The sequence below is a fragment of the Pelophylax lessonae genome (genome assembly GCF_965119305.1).
Source record: "Pelophylax lessonae genome assembly, chromosome: 2".
Classification (NCBI taxonomy): domain Eukaryota; kingdom Metazoa; phylum Chordata; class Amphibia; order Anura; family Ranidae; genus Pelophylax; species Pelophylax lessonae.
This window is the reverse complement of record NC_138769.1, coordinates 640,523,165-640,536,215: the sequence shown is the minus strand read 5'-3', so window position 1 is coordinate 640,536,215 and position 13,051 is coordinate 640,523,165. Positions and strand designations below refer to the sequence as shown.

General features: G+C 44.0%; 1 protein-coding gene across 1 annotated transcript in view; it reads right to left on the bottom strand.

The window, feature by feature from the left end:
• BRCA2 (BRCA2 DNA repair associated) overlaps window positions 1-13,051 on the bottom strand; it is a 285,207-nt gene that overhangs the window by 100,699 nt on the left and 171,457 nt on the right. Inside the window, exon 14 of the mRNA XM_082245286.1 lies at window positions 221-411. Within this exon, the coding sequence (XP_082101412.1) occupies window positions 221-411 (191 nt within the window). The remainder of the gene's footprint in view (window positions 1-220; window positions 412-13,051) is intronic.

Sequence of the window (13,051 nt, the reverse complement as noted above, 5' to 3'; positions counted from 1 at the left end):
AATAAAAAATATTTTTTTCCCAATGTTTCCCTATTTATAACATTTCTAGAAAGACAGAAACATTGACCAAAGACACCATAAACAAAAAAAAAGAAAGTGGGTCTTTGTAAATGCATAGAATCATACCTATCTTTTTTTAAAGGAGTGTGAATATGACCACACTGATTGTTGATGGTTTGGTAGTACAGATACCTGCTCATTTAAGGGGTTAGGACTCTACCTGTGCCTTTGTGTACACTGTAGGCAGCTTCCCTTGTACTGCAGACACCAGTGGAATTCTGTTTGTTGAAGAGGCTTTTAGCTGATACAATGATCCTGGGTATGGTTTAATTTTCTGCCTTTGTTTCTTCCGTATTCTCATTTCCTGCAGGTCTCTGGCACAATGTAGGCTTGCAAGCAATTGGGAAACATCTTGTAAGAGAAAAAAAAATATTGCAACCATGCAGTAAAATAGGACTTCTGTATTTACATAGTTAGTCAGGTTGAAAAAAGACCATCTAGCTCAACCAATAAAAAACAAAAAAGAAAATGCAACCATACAATCCCATATACACAATCCCATATACACAATCCTATTCCCACCATTGATCCAGAGGAAGGCGAAAAAACCCAGTAAAGCATGATCCAATTTGCTACAGCAGGGGAAAAAATTCCTTCCTGATCCCCTGAGAGGCAATCAGATATTCCCTGGATCAACTTTACCTATAAATATTAGTAATGCAGTTATATTATGTACACCTAGGAAAGAATCCAGGACTTTTTTTTTTTTTTTTAAAGCAATCTACTGAGCTGGCCAGAACCACCTCTGGAGTGAGTCTATTCAACATTTTCACAGCTCTTACGGTGAAAAAACATTTCTGTATTTGGAGACGAAATCTCTTTTCCTCTAGATGTAAAGAGTGCCCGCTTGTCCTCTGTGATGGCCTTAAAGTGAATAACACCAAGTTCACTATATGAACCCCTTATGCATTTGTACATGTTGATTATAGCCCCTCTTAATTTCCTCTTCTCCAGAGAGAATAAATTCAGTTCCTCTAATCTTTCCTCATAGCTGAGCTCCTCCATGCCTCTTATCAATTTGGTTGCCCTTCTCTGCACTTTCTCCAGTTCCCCGATATCCTTTTTGAGAACTGGTGCCCAAAACTAAATTGCATATTCCGGAATAGGTCTAACTAATGATTTGTACAGGGGCAAAATGATTTCTCTCTCTCTCTGGTGTCCATGCCTTTTTTTTTTTTAACATTTAATCTTTATTCAATTTTCCATAAAAAAAGATGTCATATAAAAAAAGAACATAACTACACCCAAACAAACAGTCTTCTTATAGTCCCTATTTTCTTCTCCTTCCCTAACCTCAACCTAATTGCGCCACCTACTCCTCTACCTTCTCCTATTCTCCCAACTCCCTCATACTTCTTCCCTTCCATATTCTGTGTTTATTTCTACATATCTCTTAGTTTTCTTAAATCTCACCCATTTATCCTACATGCTGGGAAATCTTGCTTCCTGATCCTCTTCCCTATTGGTTAAAGCGGTTGTATCCCCAAAAAACAAATAAAACCCTGCAGACAATGGCATAATGTGCTAGTATGCATCGCATACTAGCACATTATGAAATACTTACCTTAGAAGGAAGCCCCGACACAGTCGCCTGGACATCGCTGAGACATGTTCCCTCGCCGTCTCTTCCGGGTTCGGCGGCTCCGGTGCTGTGGGTGGTCGGAGCCGCGATAACGTCACTCCCGCGCATGTGCACAGGAGTTCACTTTCCGGCAAGGAGCTGGCAAAGAGCTCTGAAAGTCCGGCAAGATACACCGGACCTTCACAGCGCATATGCCGCTGGTGTCAGCGGCTGCATGCAGGGTGAGTATCTCCTAAACCATGCATGTTTAGAAGATATTAAATTTTACCTACAGGTAAGCCTTATTATAGGCTTACCTGCAGGTAAAAGTTAAAAATCGGAGTATACTACCGCTTTTAAATACTCCATTTTATAGAATATGTACTCAATCCTTTTAAACTCTCAAATAGTTTTTTTTTTCGGTATTACTCCCTTTGCTGTGTTTATTAAATGTGGCACAACTGTACTGTTCTATTGTTTTTTAGTAATACTAGTATCTTGAAATAAACAAAACCATGGGTCATCATCTCCATTCCTGTTTATTCCTCTATGTACAGTGGCACCTCCTGCCAATATTCACGTATCTGCTTACAGTCCCACCATAGATGTGCCATAGTGCCTTTTTGATTACATCCTCTCCACCACAGAGGTGACTTCTGGCTGATATTTTTGTGTCTTATCAGGTCTAATATACCATCTCGCCAAACATTTATAGCTCACTTCTATAGTAATCATGTCTCTCACAAAACCAGGTACAGTGCTTAGTACTGTACTCACTTTTATACATGACCCGAACTCCTTTTCCCATTTTTCGATGCATGGAAGCATTTCTGATCCCTCCAACGGCTATGTATTTTATAAATTCGAGATATGTTTAAATTTTATCTGTGAATTACACAACTGCTCCATTGGATTTAAATTCTCCTCCGATCTAATTGGTTGTGGTAGTGTTGTCACAAAAGGTTTTAATTGCAAATACCTCCATTCTTCTAATATTAACCGTTCTCTTTTGTGCCTCAATTCCTCATATGAGCAAGTTTTCCCTTTTCTTATTACATCTTTTAACTGTGTATTTTTAATCCATTTCCCATAGTGTGCCCCATTTACGGGTAAAAACATTTTTGTTCCCTTTAACCACTTCCCGCAAACCAACGTACCTGTACGTCAGCTTGCAGAAGTGGTTGTATTGGGATGATGCATGCAGCTGCAGGCATTAACCCGGTACCGTTTTTTTAGAGCCGGCGGTCGGCTTTCAGGAGATAGCAGTCGTTATGCCATTACCCAGCGAGCAGAACCCCCCCACCTCACGCCGTCTTCCGCGGCTCTGCCTGGGTTTTCCGTCCCACGGGGAGACTCAAGCAACCACTTGGCATGCCCGTCGGCTGGTTGGAGTCCATGAACAAAGTCGGATTCGTCTTTCATCAGTTCTCCGATGTAGTAACCCGGAAGCAACGTCACTTCCGGTTTACTAGGCTGTTAACGACGTCAATTTTAACCACTTCAGCCCCAGAAGATTTTACCCCCTTAAAGACCAGGCCATTTTTATTTTATTTTTTGCAATTTGGCACTGCGCGGTCGTGCGAAACCGTACCCAAATACAGTTGATGTCCTTTTTTTCCCACAAATAAATGGATTTTTGTAAAATCTTACCGTAAAATCCTTTTCTCTTAGCTCATTGACAGACGTAGTCCTCGGTGATACACCACCTTCGGGTTATGTTGCCTCCACAGGAGCAGGACTAGACAGGAAATTAAAAAGCTCTGGCCACACCCTAGGGGCAGTCCCAGAGGGTATATCCTCTCTCTCTCTGCCTCAGCAAATCAGTTATGTGAAAAAGCAGTCTTTAGAGATTTTAACCCAACCCAACTCAAAAAAACAGAGGGGCGGGGACTACGTCTGTCAATGAGCTAAGAGAAAAGGATTTTACGGTAAGATTTTACAAAAATCCATTTTTCTCTAGCGCTCATTGACAGACGTAGTCCTCGGTGATACACCACCTTCGGGACGTCCCAGAGCAGTATCACAACTGAGGGGTGGGAAAATGAAATCAAATCCCAATCTAGAAGGCCCAACCGGTGCCAACTAGAAGTTTACAATGCTCATCCTTAATGATGAGACTCAACAAAAGAGAAAAAATTTTTCTTTTTTTTTTTTTTTTTTTTTTTTCAAACAGAAAAAAACCCTCGAGGTAGACCACCGGTCTCCTCAAATTGCGGCCTGCAAAACCTTGCGGCCAAATGAGGCATCCGCCGATGCCGTCAATTCAATTTTATAGAATTTTGTAAAGGTATGTACCGACGACCAAGTGGCCGCCTTACATACCTGGACCACTGACGCCTGATGGCGAAAGGCCCAGGAAGTACTGAGCGCTCGAGTGGAGTGCGCCCTAACAGGGAACGGAGGACTCTGACCCTTAATAGAATAAGCCTGTACCACCGTTTGTCTAATCCATTTGGCAATAGTCGCGGCAGATGCAGGCAAACCCTTACTGGGGCCATCCGTGATCACAAAAAGTGAATCCGTCTTACGGAATGATTCCGTAGCTTTCAGGTATACCCTGATTGCCCGAACCACATCTAAGGAATGCAACGCATGTTCCCGATGATGCTTGGGCTGAGGACACAAGGAAGGTAGTACAATATCTTCATTCAGATGAAAATCTGAAACCACCTTAGGAAGAAAAGATGGCTTAGGATGAAGTACTACCTTATCCCTATGAATCACTAGGTATGGGGACTGGCATGATAATGCAGCCAGTTCTGACACCCTGCGAGCAGAAGTAATAGCCACCAAGAAGGCCACCTTCTGGGATAAAGTAAGCACGGGAATCTCCCTGATGTTTTCAAAGGGAGGTTTCTGTAGAACCGACAAAACCAAATTAAGATCCCAGGGCGGTAAGGGCGCGCGGACTGGAGGAGCCAGGTGCCGCACCCCCTGGATGAAATTCCGCACCAAGGATTTGGTAGCTAAAGGTTTCTGAAAGAAGATTGCTAATGCTGAAACTTGACCCTTGATGGTGCTCAAGGCTAGCTTCTGCTCAACCCCTTGTTGCAAAAAGGCCAATATTCGAGACACCGAATAGGTACGTGGAGGAAATCCTAAAGATTCGCACCACGCAATATAAGTCTTCCATGTGTGATAATAGACTTTGCAGGAAGTTGCTTTCCTTGCTTTAATAAGGGTAGGAATGACTGAAGTAGACAAACCTCTGTCCTTCAGTACTTGGGTCTCAATGGCCAGGCCATTAAAACCAGCGACTGTAAAGCACGAAGGTAAATTGGTCCTTGAGACCACAGACACTCCCTGAGACGAAGTTCCCACGGAACGTCTGCGACTAACATGTCCAAGTCGGCCAGGCCGGCTTGAGGAGGCCAGCCTAGAATTTCTAGGACCACTGGCGCTGATTGGATCTGAACCAGGCGTCCCTAGAGCTATCTGGCCCCGACCATCCGAGAAAGTCTGGTCGTTTTCTGTTTCCACACATTTATCAGATACCTGATAGTTATCAGGAAAAGTGATCTTTTCTGGTTGAACCTCAGGGACCGAAGTCACCCGACTAGAGGCTACTTGGCCTATCTGGTCAATCAGATCCGATTCCTGTGAGGTATCGGGACTAATCTTAGGAAAAGGTAAAGGAAAAGATCTATTCAGGGAACGGTAACTACCGCTTCCTGTGGTACTTAAATGTTGGAAGGGAAGAATCGCACCGGTAGTAGTGGTTGATGCTCGATCTAATGTCCTGAATACCGGTGAAAACGTCCCCCCACCCTGAAACCGGGTGGGGGCGCACCTTCAGGCTGTGTACTCCTTTACTTCGGGTTTGGCTGGGTTGGTCCTCTGCTTGTCCGACCAGCCCTTCTTGAACCCTCCTGGAGGAGTCTTGCCTTTCCCGGGAGTACCAGCCGGGCGCCCTTTATGGGCGGTAAAGAAAGGTCCTCGCTTGTTGCGAGGTCCCTTAGCTTTTGCAGCCTGTGGCAAAAAAGTGCTCTTGCCCCCAGTGGCATCCTTAATGATTTCATCTAGGTTGGCCCCAAATAGACGATTCCCCTGAAAAGGGAGATTGGTCAAGGTCTTTTTGGAACCTAGGTCAGCTGACCAGCATTTTAACCACAGCACACGTCTGAGGATCACTGCTAACTTAGATGCATGCCCTAATAAGGGAGTAGTGTCCAAGGCTGCGTCACAGATAAACCGTAGCCCTTGTATAATCTGTTCCATCAAATCAGAGGTCTCCTGGGGAATATCTTTTCCCCTAAGATCTTGGCGTACCATTTTCGCCCATTCCGTAAGTGTCTGGGAAACTAGACCAATAACAATTACTGGTCTAAATGCTGACCCTATCAGAGAAAAGATAGTGCGGGACTCTGCTTCTATCTTTCGATCCACCGGATCCTTAAAGGACGAAGTGTCCTCCACTGGAATAACCGTGGCTTTATTCAGCCTGGAAATAGGCGGATCCACGACTGGTGGTACCGTCCATTTCTTAATGATGGATTCCTCAAACGGATAGCGTCTAGCAATACGCTTGGAAATAGTAAAGGTACGTTTAGAATGCTCCCATTCTCCTTTAATCTGATTACCAAAACATTTAGGTACAGGAAAAGCCTTCGCCGTCTTGATGGGCTTATTAGTCCCAAAAGGCCTCTCTGTTTCAGTTGCCTCTGCCGGTAAAGCCTCAAGTTTTAAGGTTTCTTGTACTGCCACAACTAGTGCGTCCACCAATGCTTCTTCCTGAATTATAGCAAGAGAAGAAGCGTCCTCCTCACTGTCTGAGGGGGCTTTACCTGGGATAACAGCCCTTGCAGAGGAACCTGCAACTGCCGTGACCATCTCTGAATCGGAGTCAGAGGTGTCAGATGGTATAGGGGTAGGCGGGGGTCGCTTCCTTGACCCCCGTCCCTGACAGGCCGCCTCCACCCGAGCCACCATAGACTCCAAAATTGCTGTAAATGACTCTATACTCTGTGCACCGGCGGGTCCCGAGGCCCCCTCGAGGGAAACAGGTGGGGGAATATGTGTGGCAGGGTCCATAATAACTCCAGTTACTTCCTGGATAATATAATTCAAAAGTAAAAAAAAAAAACTTTTTTTTTTTTTTCTGACCCCCAGCGCCACAAAAAGCCCCTTAGTGTTACCTGCTAGGGATCCCTATCGATCAAGAGAGAGAGAGATAGACCCCCAGGCTCACCACTTGATGCTCAGAGTTAAACTGCAACAGCTTACAGCGCTGTCTTGACAAACAGGAAGTCTTTTGGCTGGCTGCCCAGGAAGAAAGGAGGCGGCTCCGCCCCTCTGCACGCCTTCCGGCGCCTCCCCCAAGCTCCACGAGGTGTAGGATCACCTCAAACATGGCCGCCCCCATGCTGGAGACACGAGGCTATGCCAAAATGGCGGCTCGTGCGATCCAGCAAAAAAAATGGCGGCGGCCTATACTGAATAGCGGTGTGCTGCAGGGCACACAACACTCTCTCTGCATGGGGATATGGCGTGGTTGGCGGTACCGGCCCTGGCGGACCGCATGGCCGTTCGGGAGGCCTGCTAATAGCTGGAGATCTGATTTGGAAGGCAGTCTACATGTCCGTGGCTTCTGACTGGTAGGTAGCTTATACTTAACCCATAAGATTCCCAGAATGCCACAGATTACATCTTTTAAACATGTATACAATAGATTGTTAGCTCCCAAACCAAGCCTCCTGGCTTTTGCACACATAAAATCACACTCAAAGTAGGAGGATTTGTGACATGTTATAGGATAGAAAGGACTCTTTCTTACCATACAGAGAGGGGCCCGCGTTCACCACAAAACCCGTCAGGGAAAAAGGGGGAACATACTACTCACCATACCGGAACCAGGCGGGCACCAACTCCTGACAGTACCCCTCTCCACCGGGGCGGGAGGGCTGTCGACCGATACGGACGCCGTGACTCATGGTCTTTGGCGTTTCAGCGAGACGTTTAACTCGCGGGTTCAGTCCTTTTAATGGGACTTTGTCGCGGCCGACCCAGCGCGGAGCTATGGCCTGCACGCGCTCGTAGGCTGAACTGGGGTGACCACCGGATCTCAACATCCAGCCCGTCGCCCAGTTCAGCTTTCTTGCTTGAAGATCTCACAGGAACACTGGAGAAAAAAAGCTGTCTAAAAATCCTTTAAGAAAAAAATTCTTGCCAGGACCTAAGATCCCAGCAAGGTATCTAGGTCCTTACTCCTAACTAGACAGAAAATAACTGATTTGCTGAGGCAGAGAGAGAGAGGATATACCCTCTGGGACTGCCCCTAGGGTGTGGCCAGAGCTTTTTAATTTCCTGTCTAGTCCTGCTCCTGTGGAGGCAACATAACCCGAAGGTGGTGTATCACCGAGGACTACGTCTGTCAATGAGCGCTAGAGAAAGAGCAGTTTTTCGTTTTTGCGCTATAAACAAAAAAAAAAAAAAACGTTGAAAAAACACCAATATTTTCTACTTTCTGCTATAAAACATTCCCAATGAAAAAAAATTAAAAAATCAAAATTTTTTTTATCAGTTTAGGCCAATTTGTATTCCGCTACATATTTTTGGTAAAAAAAATCCCAAAAAGCGTATAATTGGTTTGCGCAAAAGTTATAGCATTCACAAACTACGGGATAGATTTATGGACTTTTTATCAGCGATTTTTATCGGGACTGCGACATTGTGGCGGACAAATCTGACACTAAGTGACACTGTTTTGGGACCAGTGACATTAGTACAGTGATCGGTGCTAAATAAAATGCACTGTTACTGTATAATTGACACTGGCAGGGAAGGGGTTAACACTGGGGGTGATCAAGGGGTTAAATGTATTCCATAGATGTGCTTACTAACTGTTTTGGGGATGAATTGAACAGAGGCAGCAGAGAGAGATTGGTGATTCAGCTTAGATGAATCACACAATCTTTCCCTGCCTCTCTGACAGGAGAGATGTCTTACATTGTTCACATACCAGACAGCTCTCTTGTCAGTTTTGCCGAAGATCGCGGAAGCCCGGTGGCAACCGAGCCCGCTCCTCCCGCAGTCTGCCTCCCACTGTGTCTAATCACAACGGGAGTGCGACTCCGGCTGAGTGCGCACGCCACCAAAACCGCGTGATATAATCACATAGATCTACGTGATTATGTGCAGCTTAGCCGCCCTGCCACAGTAAATTTGCGCAGGGAGGTCGACAAGTGGTTAAAAACTGTCAGTATTCAAAAATGCAGATTTTGGCATTTTGAAGTGCAGTGGAGAGGTTTGGGGGTATTTTAGACCCTCGATCCCTCCATAAAGACTATCTCTCACTGCATATTACTGTCACATTTACATTGCTTGTGACAGCAATAAAAGTGATCAGATTTTTTTTTTTTTTTTTTAAACAGTGCTAAAAATAATTGAATAAAATAAATAGGAAAACATTTTTTTTAAAGCTCCCCCCGTCGCTGTGAGCTTGAGCACGAAAGAAAATGCATACACAAGTCGCGCCCGCAAAAGAAATCCGCGTTCCAACCACATGTGAGGTATCCCCTCTATCGACAAAGAGCAATATTTCTAGAAAAAGACCTCCTCTGTAACTCTAAACTGATAACTGTTAATTATTAATGCGTCACCTATGGAGATTTTTAAGTGCCATTGTTTGTCGACAATTCCACGATTGTGCACAATTTTAAACCGTAACATGTTCAGTATTTTTTACTTGTCGTGACATCATCTTTCACAATATACAAAAAAAAAAAAAAAATTGGACTAACTTTACTGTTTAGGTTTTTTTTTTTTTTAAATATAGTGAAATTAATTTTTTCCCCCCAAAAAATGCGTTTTAAAGACTGCTGCGCAAATACCGCGTGACAAATAAATATTGCAACGACCGCCATTTTATTCTCCAGAGTCTTTGCTAAAAAAATATATATATGTTTGGGGGTTCCAAGTAATTTTCTAGCAAAAAGATTTTAACTTGTACACAACATGTGTCAGAAATAGGCTTGGTCCTTAAGTGGGTAAAAACATTTCTAGTCACTTCATGTGTATTTTCACCCAATGTTCTATATTTTTGAAGTATCCAAATATTCCTTTTTAATTGTGTTCTGCTTAGTTTGTTTTCTATCTTCACCCAACTTTTATTACTATTTGTATTTGTCCATTCTATCATTCGTGTTAATACTACAGTATAGCATTAGAATAGCTTTAAATATCTGGTGCAGATAAACCGCCTTGTGCTTTACCCTTACTTTGTACCGGGAACTGACTCTTGGCTTCCTGTTTTGCCATATGAACTTTAAAATAAAAAAATAAAAAAATCGGACTCACTTTTGTGCAGGGGTTATCTACAGTTTTCCACGGCAAAGAGGGAGGGGGGAGGGGTGTCTGTTCCTGGGCGGTTTATTTGGTCCAAGGAAGCTTGAGGAGGGCTTTGGTGGAGATATCGTTTTATTTGCCTCTGTCTGTCCGCTGCTCTGCTCTCGTTCTCTTGCCGGAGGCGGTTTTTCAGTGCTCCCGCAGGGAACCAGCTCTCCCGGCCGAACTCCGCCACACTGGGCAGTGAGCCAAGTCTTCTCCTCTCACCTATTCACCCCCTCTCTCCCCCGAGACCCGCCGGGTGCTGTCGGCTGTTTCCACTTACCTTTTGGTCTCCTCCGTTTAACGGCCAGTTCGTCAACACAGGCGCCGGCATGCACGCTCCTCCGGGTCTCAGGTCTCTTCCACCGCTGCCGCCGTTACTTCAAACCACATCAGGGGACACCCAAAGCTCTCTCTAATCCACCTTGCAGGAAGGGGGAAGGGGAGTCCGCACAGCTTACAGTGCTATCGTTGCATTGGTAGGATGGATTCCCCTGGAGCTTCTATTACAAGCTCCCTGCCGACGCCAATGATAGGCTCCTCCTCCCTTGTCCATGCCTCTTTTAATACAAGAAGGGACTTTGCTTGCTTTGGATATCGCAGCTCGGCATTGCATGCTATTAAGCCTATGATCTACCAGAACACCCAGATCTTTCTCCACTATAGATTCCCCTAGTTTTACTCCCCCTAGTATGTATGATGCATGCATATTCTTAGCCCCCAAGAGCATAACTTTTATCACCATTAAACCTCATTTGCCACATAGTTGCCCAATGAAACAGTGCATTGAGGTCGGCTTGTAAGTTGGAGACATCCTGTAAGGAAGTTATTCCACTGCATAGCTTGGTGTCATCTGCAAAGACTGAAATAGTACTTTTAATCCCAGTGCCTATATCATTATTAAAGAGATTAAAAAATAAGGGTCCCAACACTACTCTCTAAATTCTAACTTTTAACCAGTTTTCTATCCATTTACAAATTGACCTTTCCAAACCTGTAGACTTTACCTTACACATTAGCCGTGTGTGGGAAACTGTGTCAAACGCTTTTGCAAAATCCAAGTATACTAAATCCACAGCCACTCCTCTGTCCAAGGTTTTACTTACTTCCTCATATAAAGAAATTAGGTTTGTTTTACAACTTCTGTCTTTCATGAATCCATGCTTGCTTAAAATATTTTTTTCTAGCAAGAACTCATCTATGTGGTTTTTTATTCAACTCTCCAGTATCTTCCCGACTATAGAAGTTAAACCAACAGGTCTATAGTTACTTAGCAAAGACTTTGATCCCTTATTAATTATAGGCACCACATTGGCCCTACCCCAATCCAGCGGTACTATTCCAGTCCTCAACGAGTCCCTAAAAATTAGAAACAAAGACTTTGAAATAACAGAGCTAAATTCGTTTAGGATGCATGGGTGGATGCCATCTGGTCCAGGTGCTTTATCCACCTTAATTCTGTTTAAATATTTCTGGACAATTTTTGAGCCATTGAGGACTGTGTCAATACCATCCCCATTATGGTCATGAGCTCCCCCGTGCTCCTTTCTATACACAGAGCTGAAGAAAGTATTTAATACAATTGCCTTCTCTTTGTCACCAGTCACCCACTCCAGATTACTTTGTAAAAGGGCCTACATGCTCAGACCTGACCTTTTTACTATTATTAATATATTATATAGGGTTGCCATAAACCCTTTGTAAATGGAAGGGGCAGCTTAACCTTTGAGTTATATTGCCCCCTACAGAATGATTGAACAGTGGCTAACAAACTGTAGGTCAGTTTAAGAAACTTCTCCAACTACCAGCAGAACTTGGTTTTGAAGCAAAGCAGTAGTTAGGACATAATCATAAACAAAGAAAGGTGGGATCTGTGTCCAATAGGACTCCAATAAGATTAATTTATGGGGAGTATGAAAATCATTTTTTTTTTCCCTGTCTAACGAGGGAAACAGCAATTTCTTAACCTTTGGTAAGACCAAAAATAGTCCAACTAAGGGGTGGGCAAAACCAGACAAAAGCTAATAGTCCCAAGAGAACTGAAAATTGTGTATTGCCTGCAGCTCACAGTGTATTCCACTGTTGCAGCATAATTGGGCTAACATCTATTTTATATTGGTTACATGTTCCCATTCACATAGCAGAAGTTAAAAAAAATTGGATTTTTGTGTTACCGTAAAATCCTTTTCTCTGATGTTCATTGACAGACACAGCTCCAGAATGTTTCTAACCATTGGGTAATGCTGCCCCCTACAGGAGTAAAACACTAGGCAGGAAAAAGCTTTACCACGCCTATGGGGCAGTTCCAGGGGATATACTCCCACACTCTGCTTTAGGCATTCAGTTTTGTTGCAAGTAGTGTCAGAAGAAAAATAACCCAACTCAATAGAGGGGTGGGTGCTATGTCTGTCAATGAACATCAGAGAAATGGATTTTACGGTAAGACAAAAAACCAATTTCTCTTTCGTTCATTGATGGACACAGCTCCAGAATCTTTTTTTTTTTTTTTTTTCACGAATCTTCTTAACCATTTGGACGTCCCAAAGCAGTGTTACATGATGGGTGGGAAAAAACACAGCAGAAAAAAAAACAAAAAAAAAATCGCAAAAGGCTTAACCTAGCCAACCAGGTATCATGGAGCTCAACCAGGAACAACTGGAGCTTACCTGAAAATACACCTTTAAAAAGAGGACCAGGTCCTCTCAAACAGCGGCCTGCAAAACCTTGCAAGGCAAAAGTAGCATCTGCAGATGCCAGTACATCCACTTTAAAAAATGTTATGAAAGTGTGCTCAGGTGGCCGCCTAGCAAACCTGTATCACTGACGCCTGATGGCGGAAAGCCCCAAGAGGCAATTAGTGCCTGCGTAGAAAGCACCTTACCAGGGAACAGAGGCATCTGACCCTTGATGGAATAGGCCTGCACCACCGTCTGTCTTGTCCATCTGGAAATGGTCACTGCAGAAGCGACCAACTCTTTGCGAGGTCCATTCGTAAGGACAAACAGTAAGGCTGATTTCCTAAACGACTCGGTTGCCACAAGGTACACCCTGAGCGCCCCAATCCACATTCAAAGTGCAAGGCAATCTCCCTAGAATGTTTAGGCT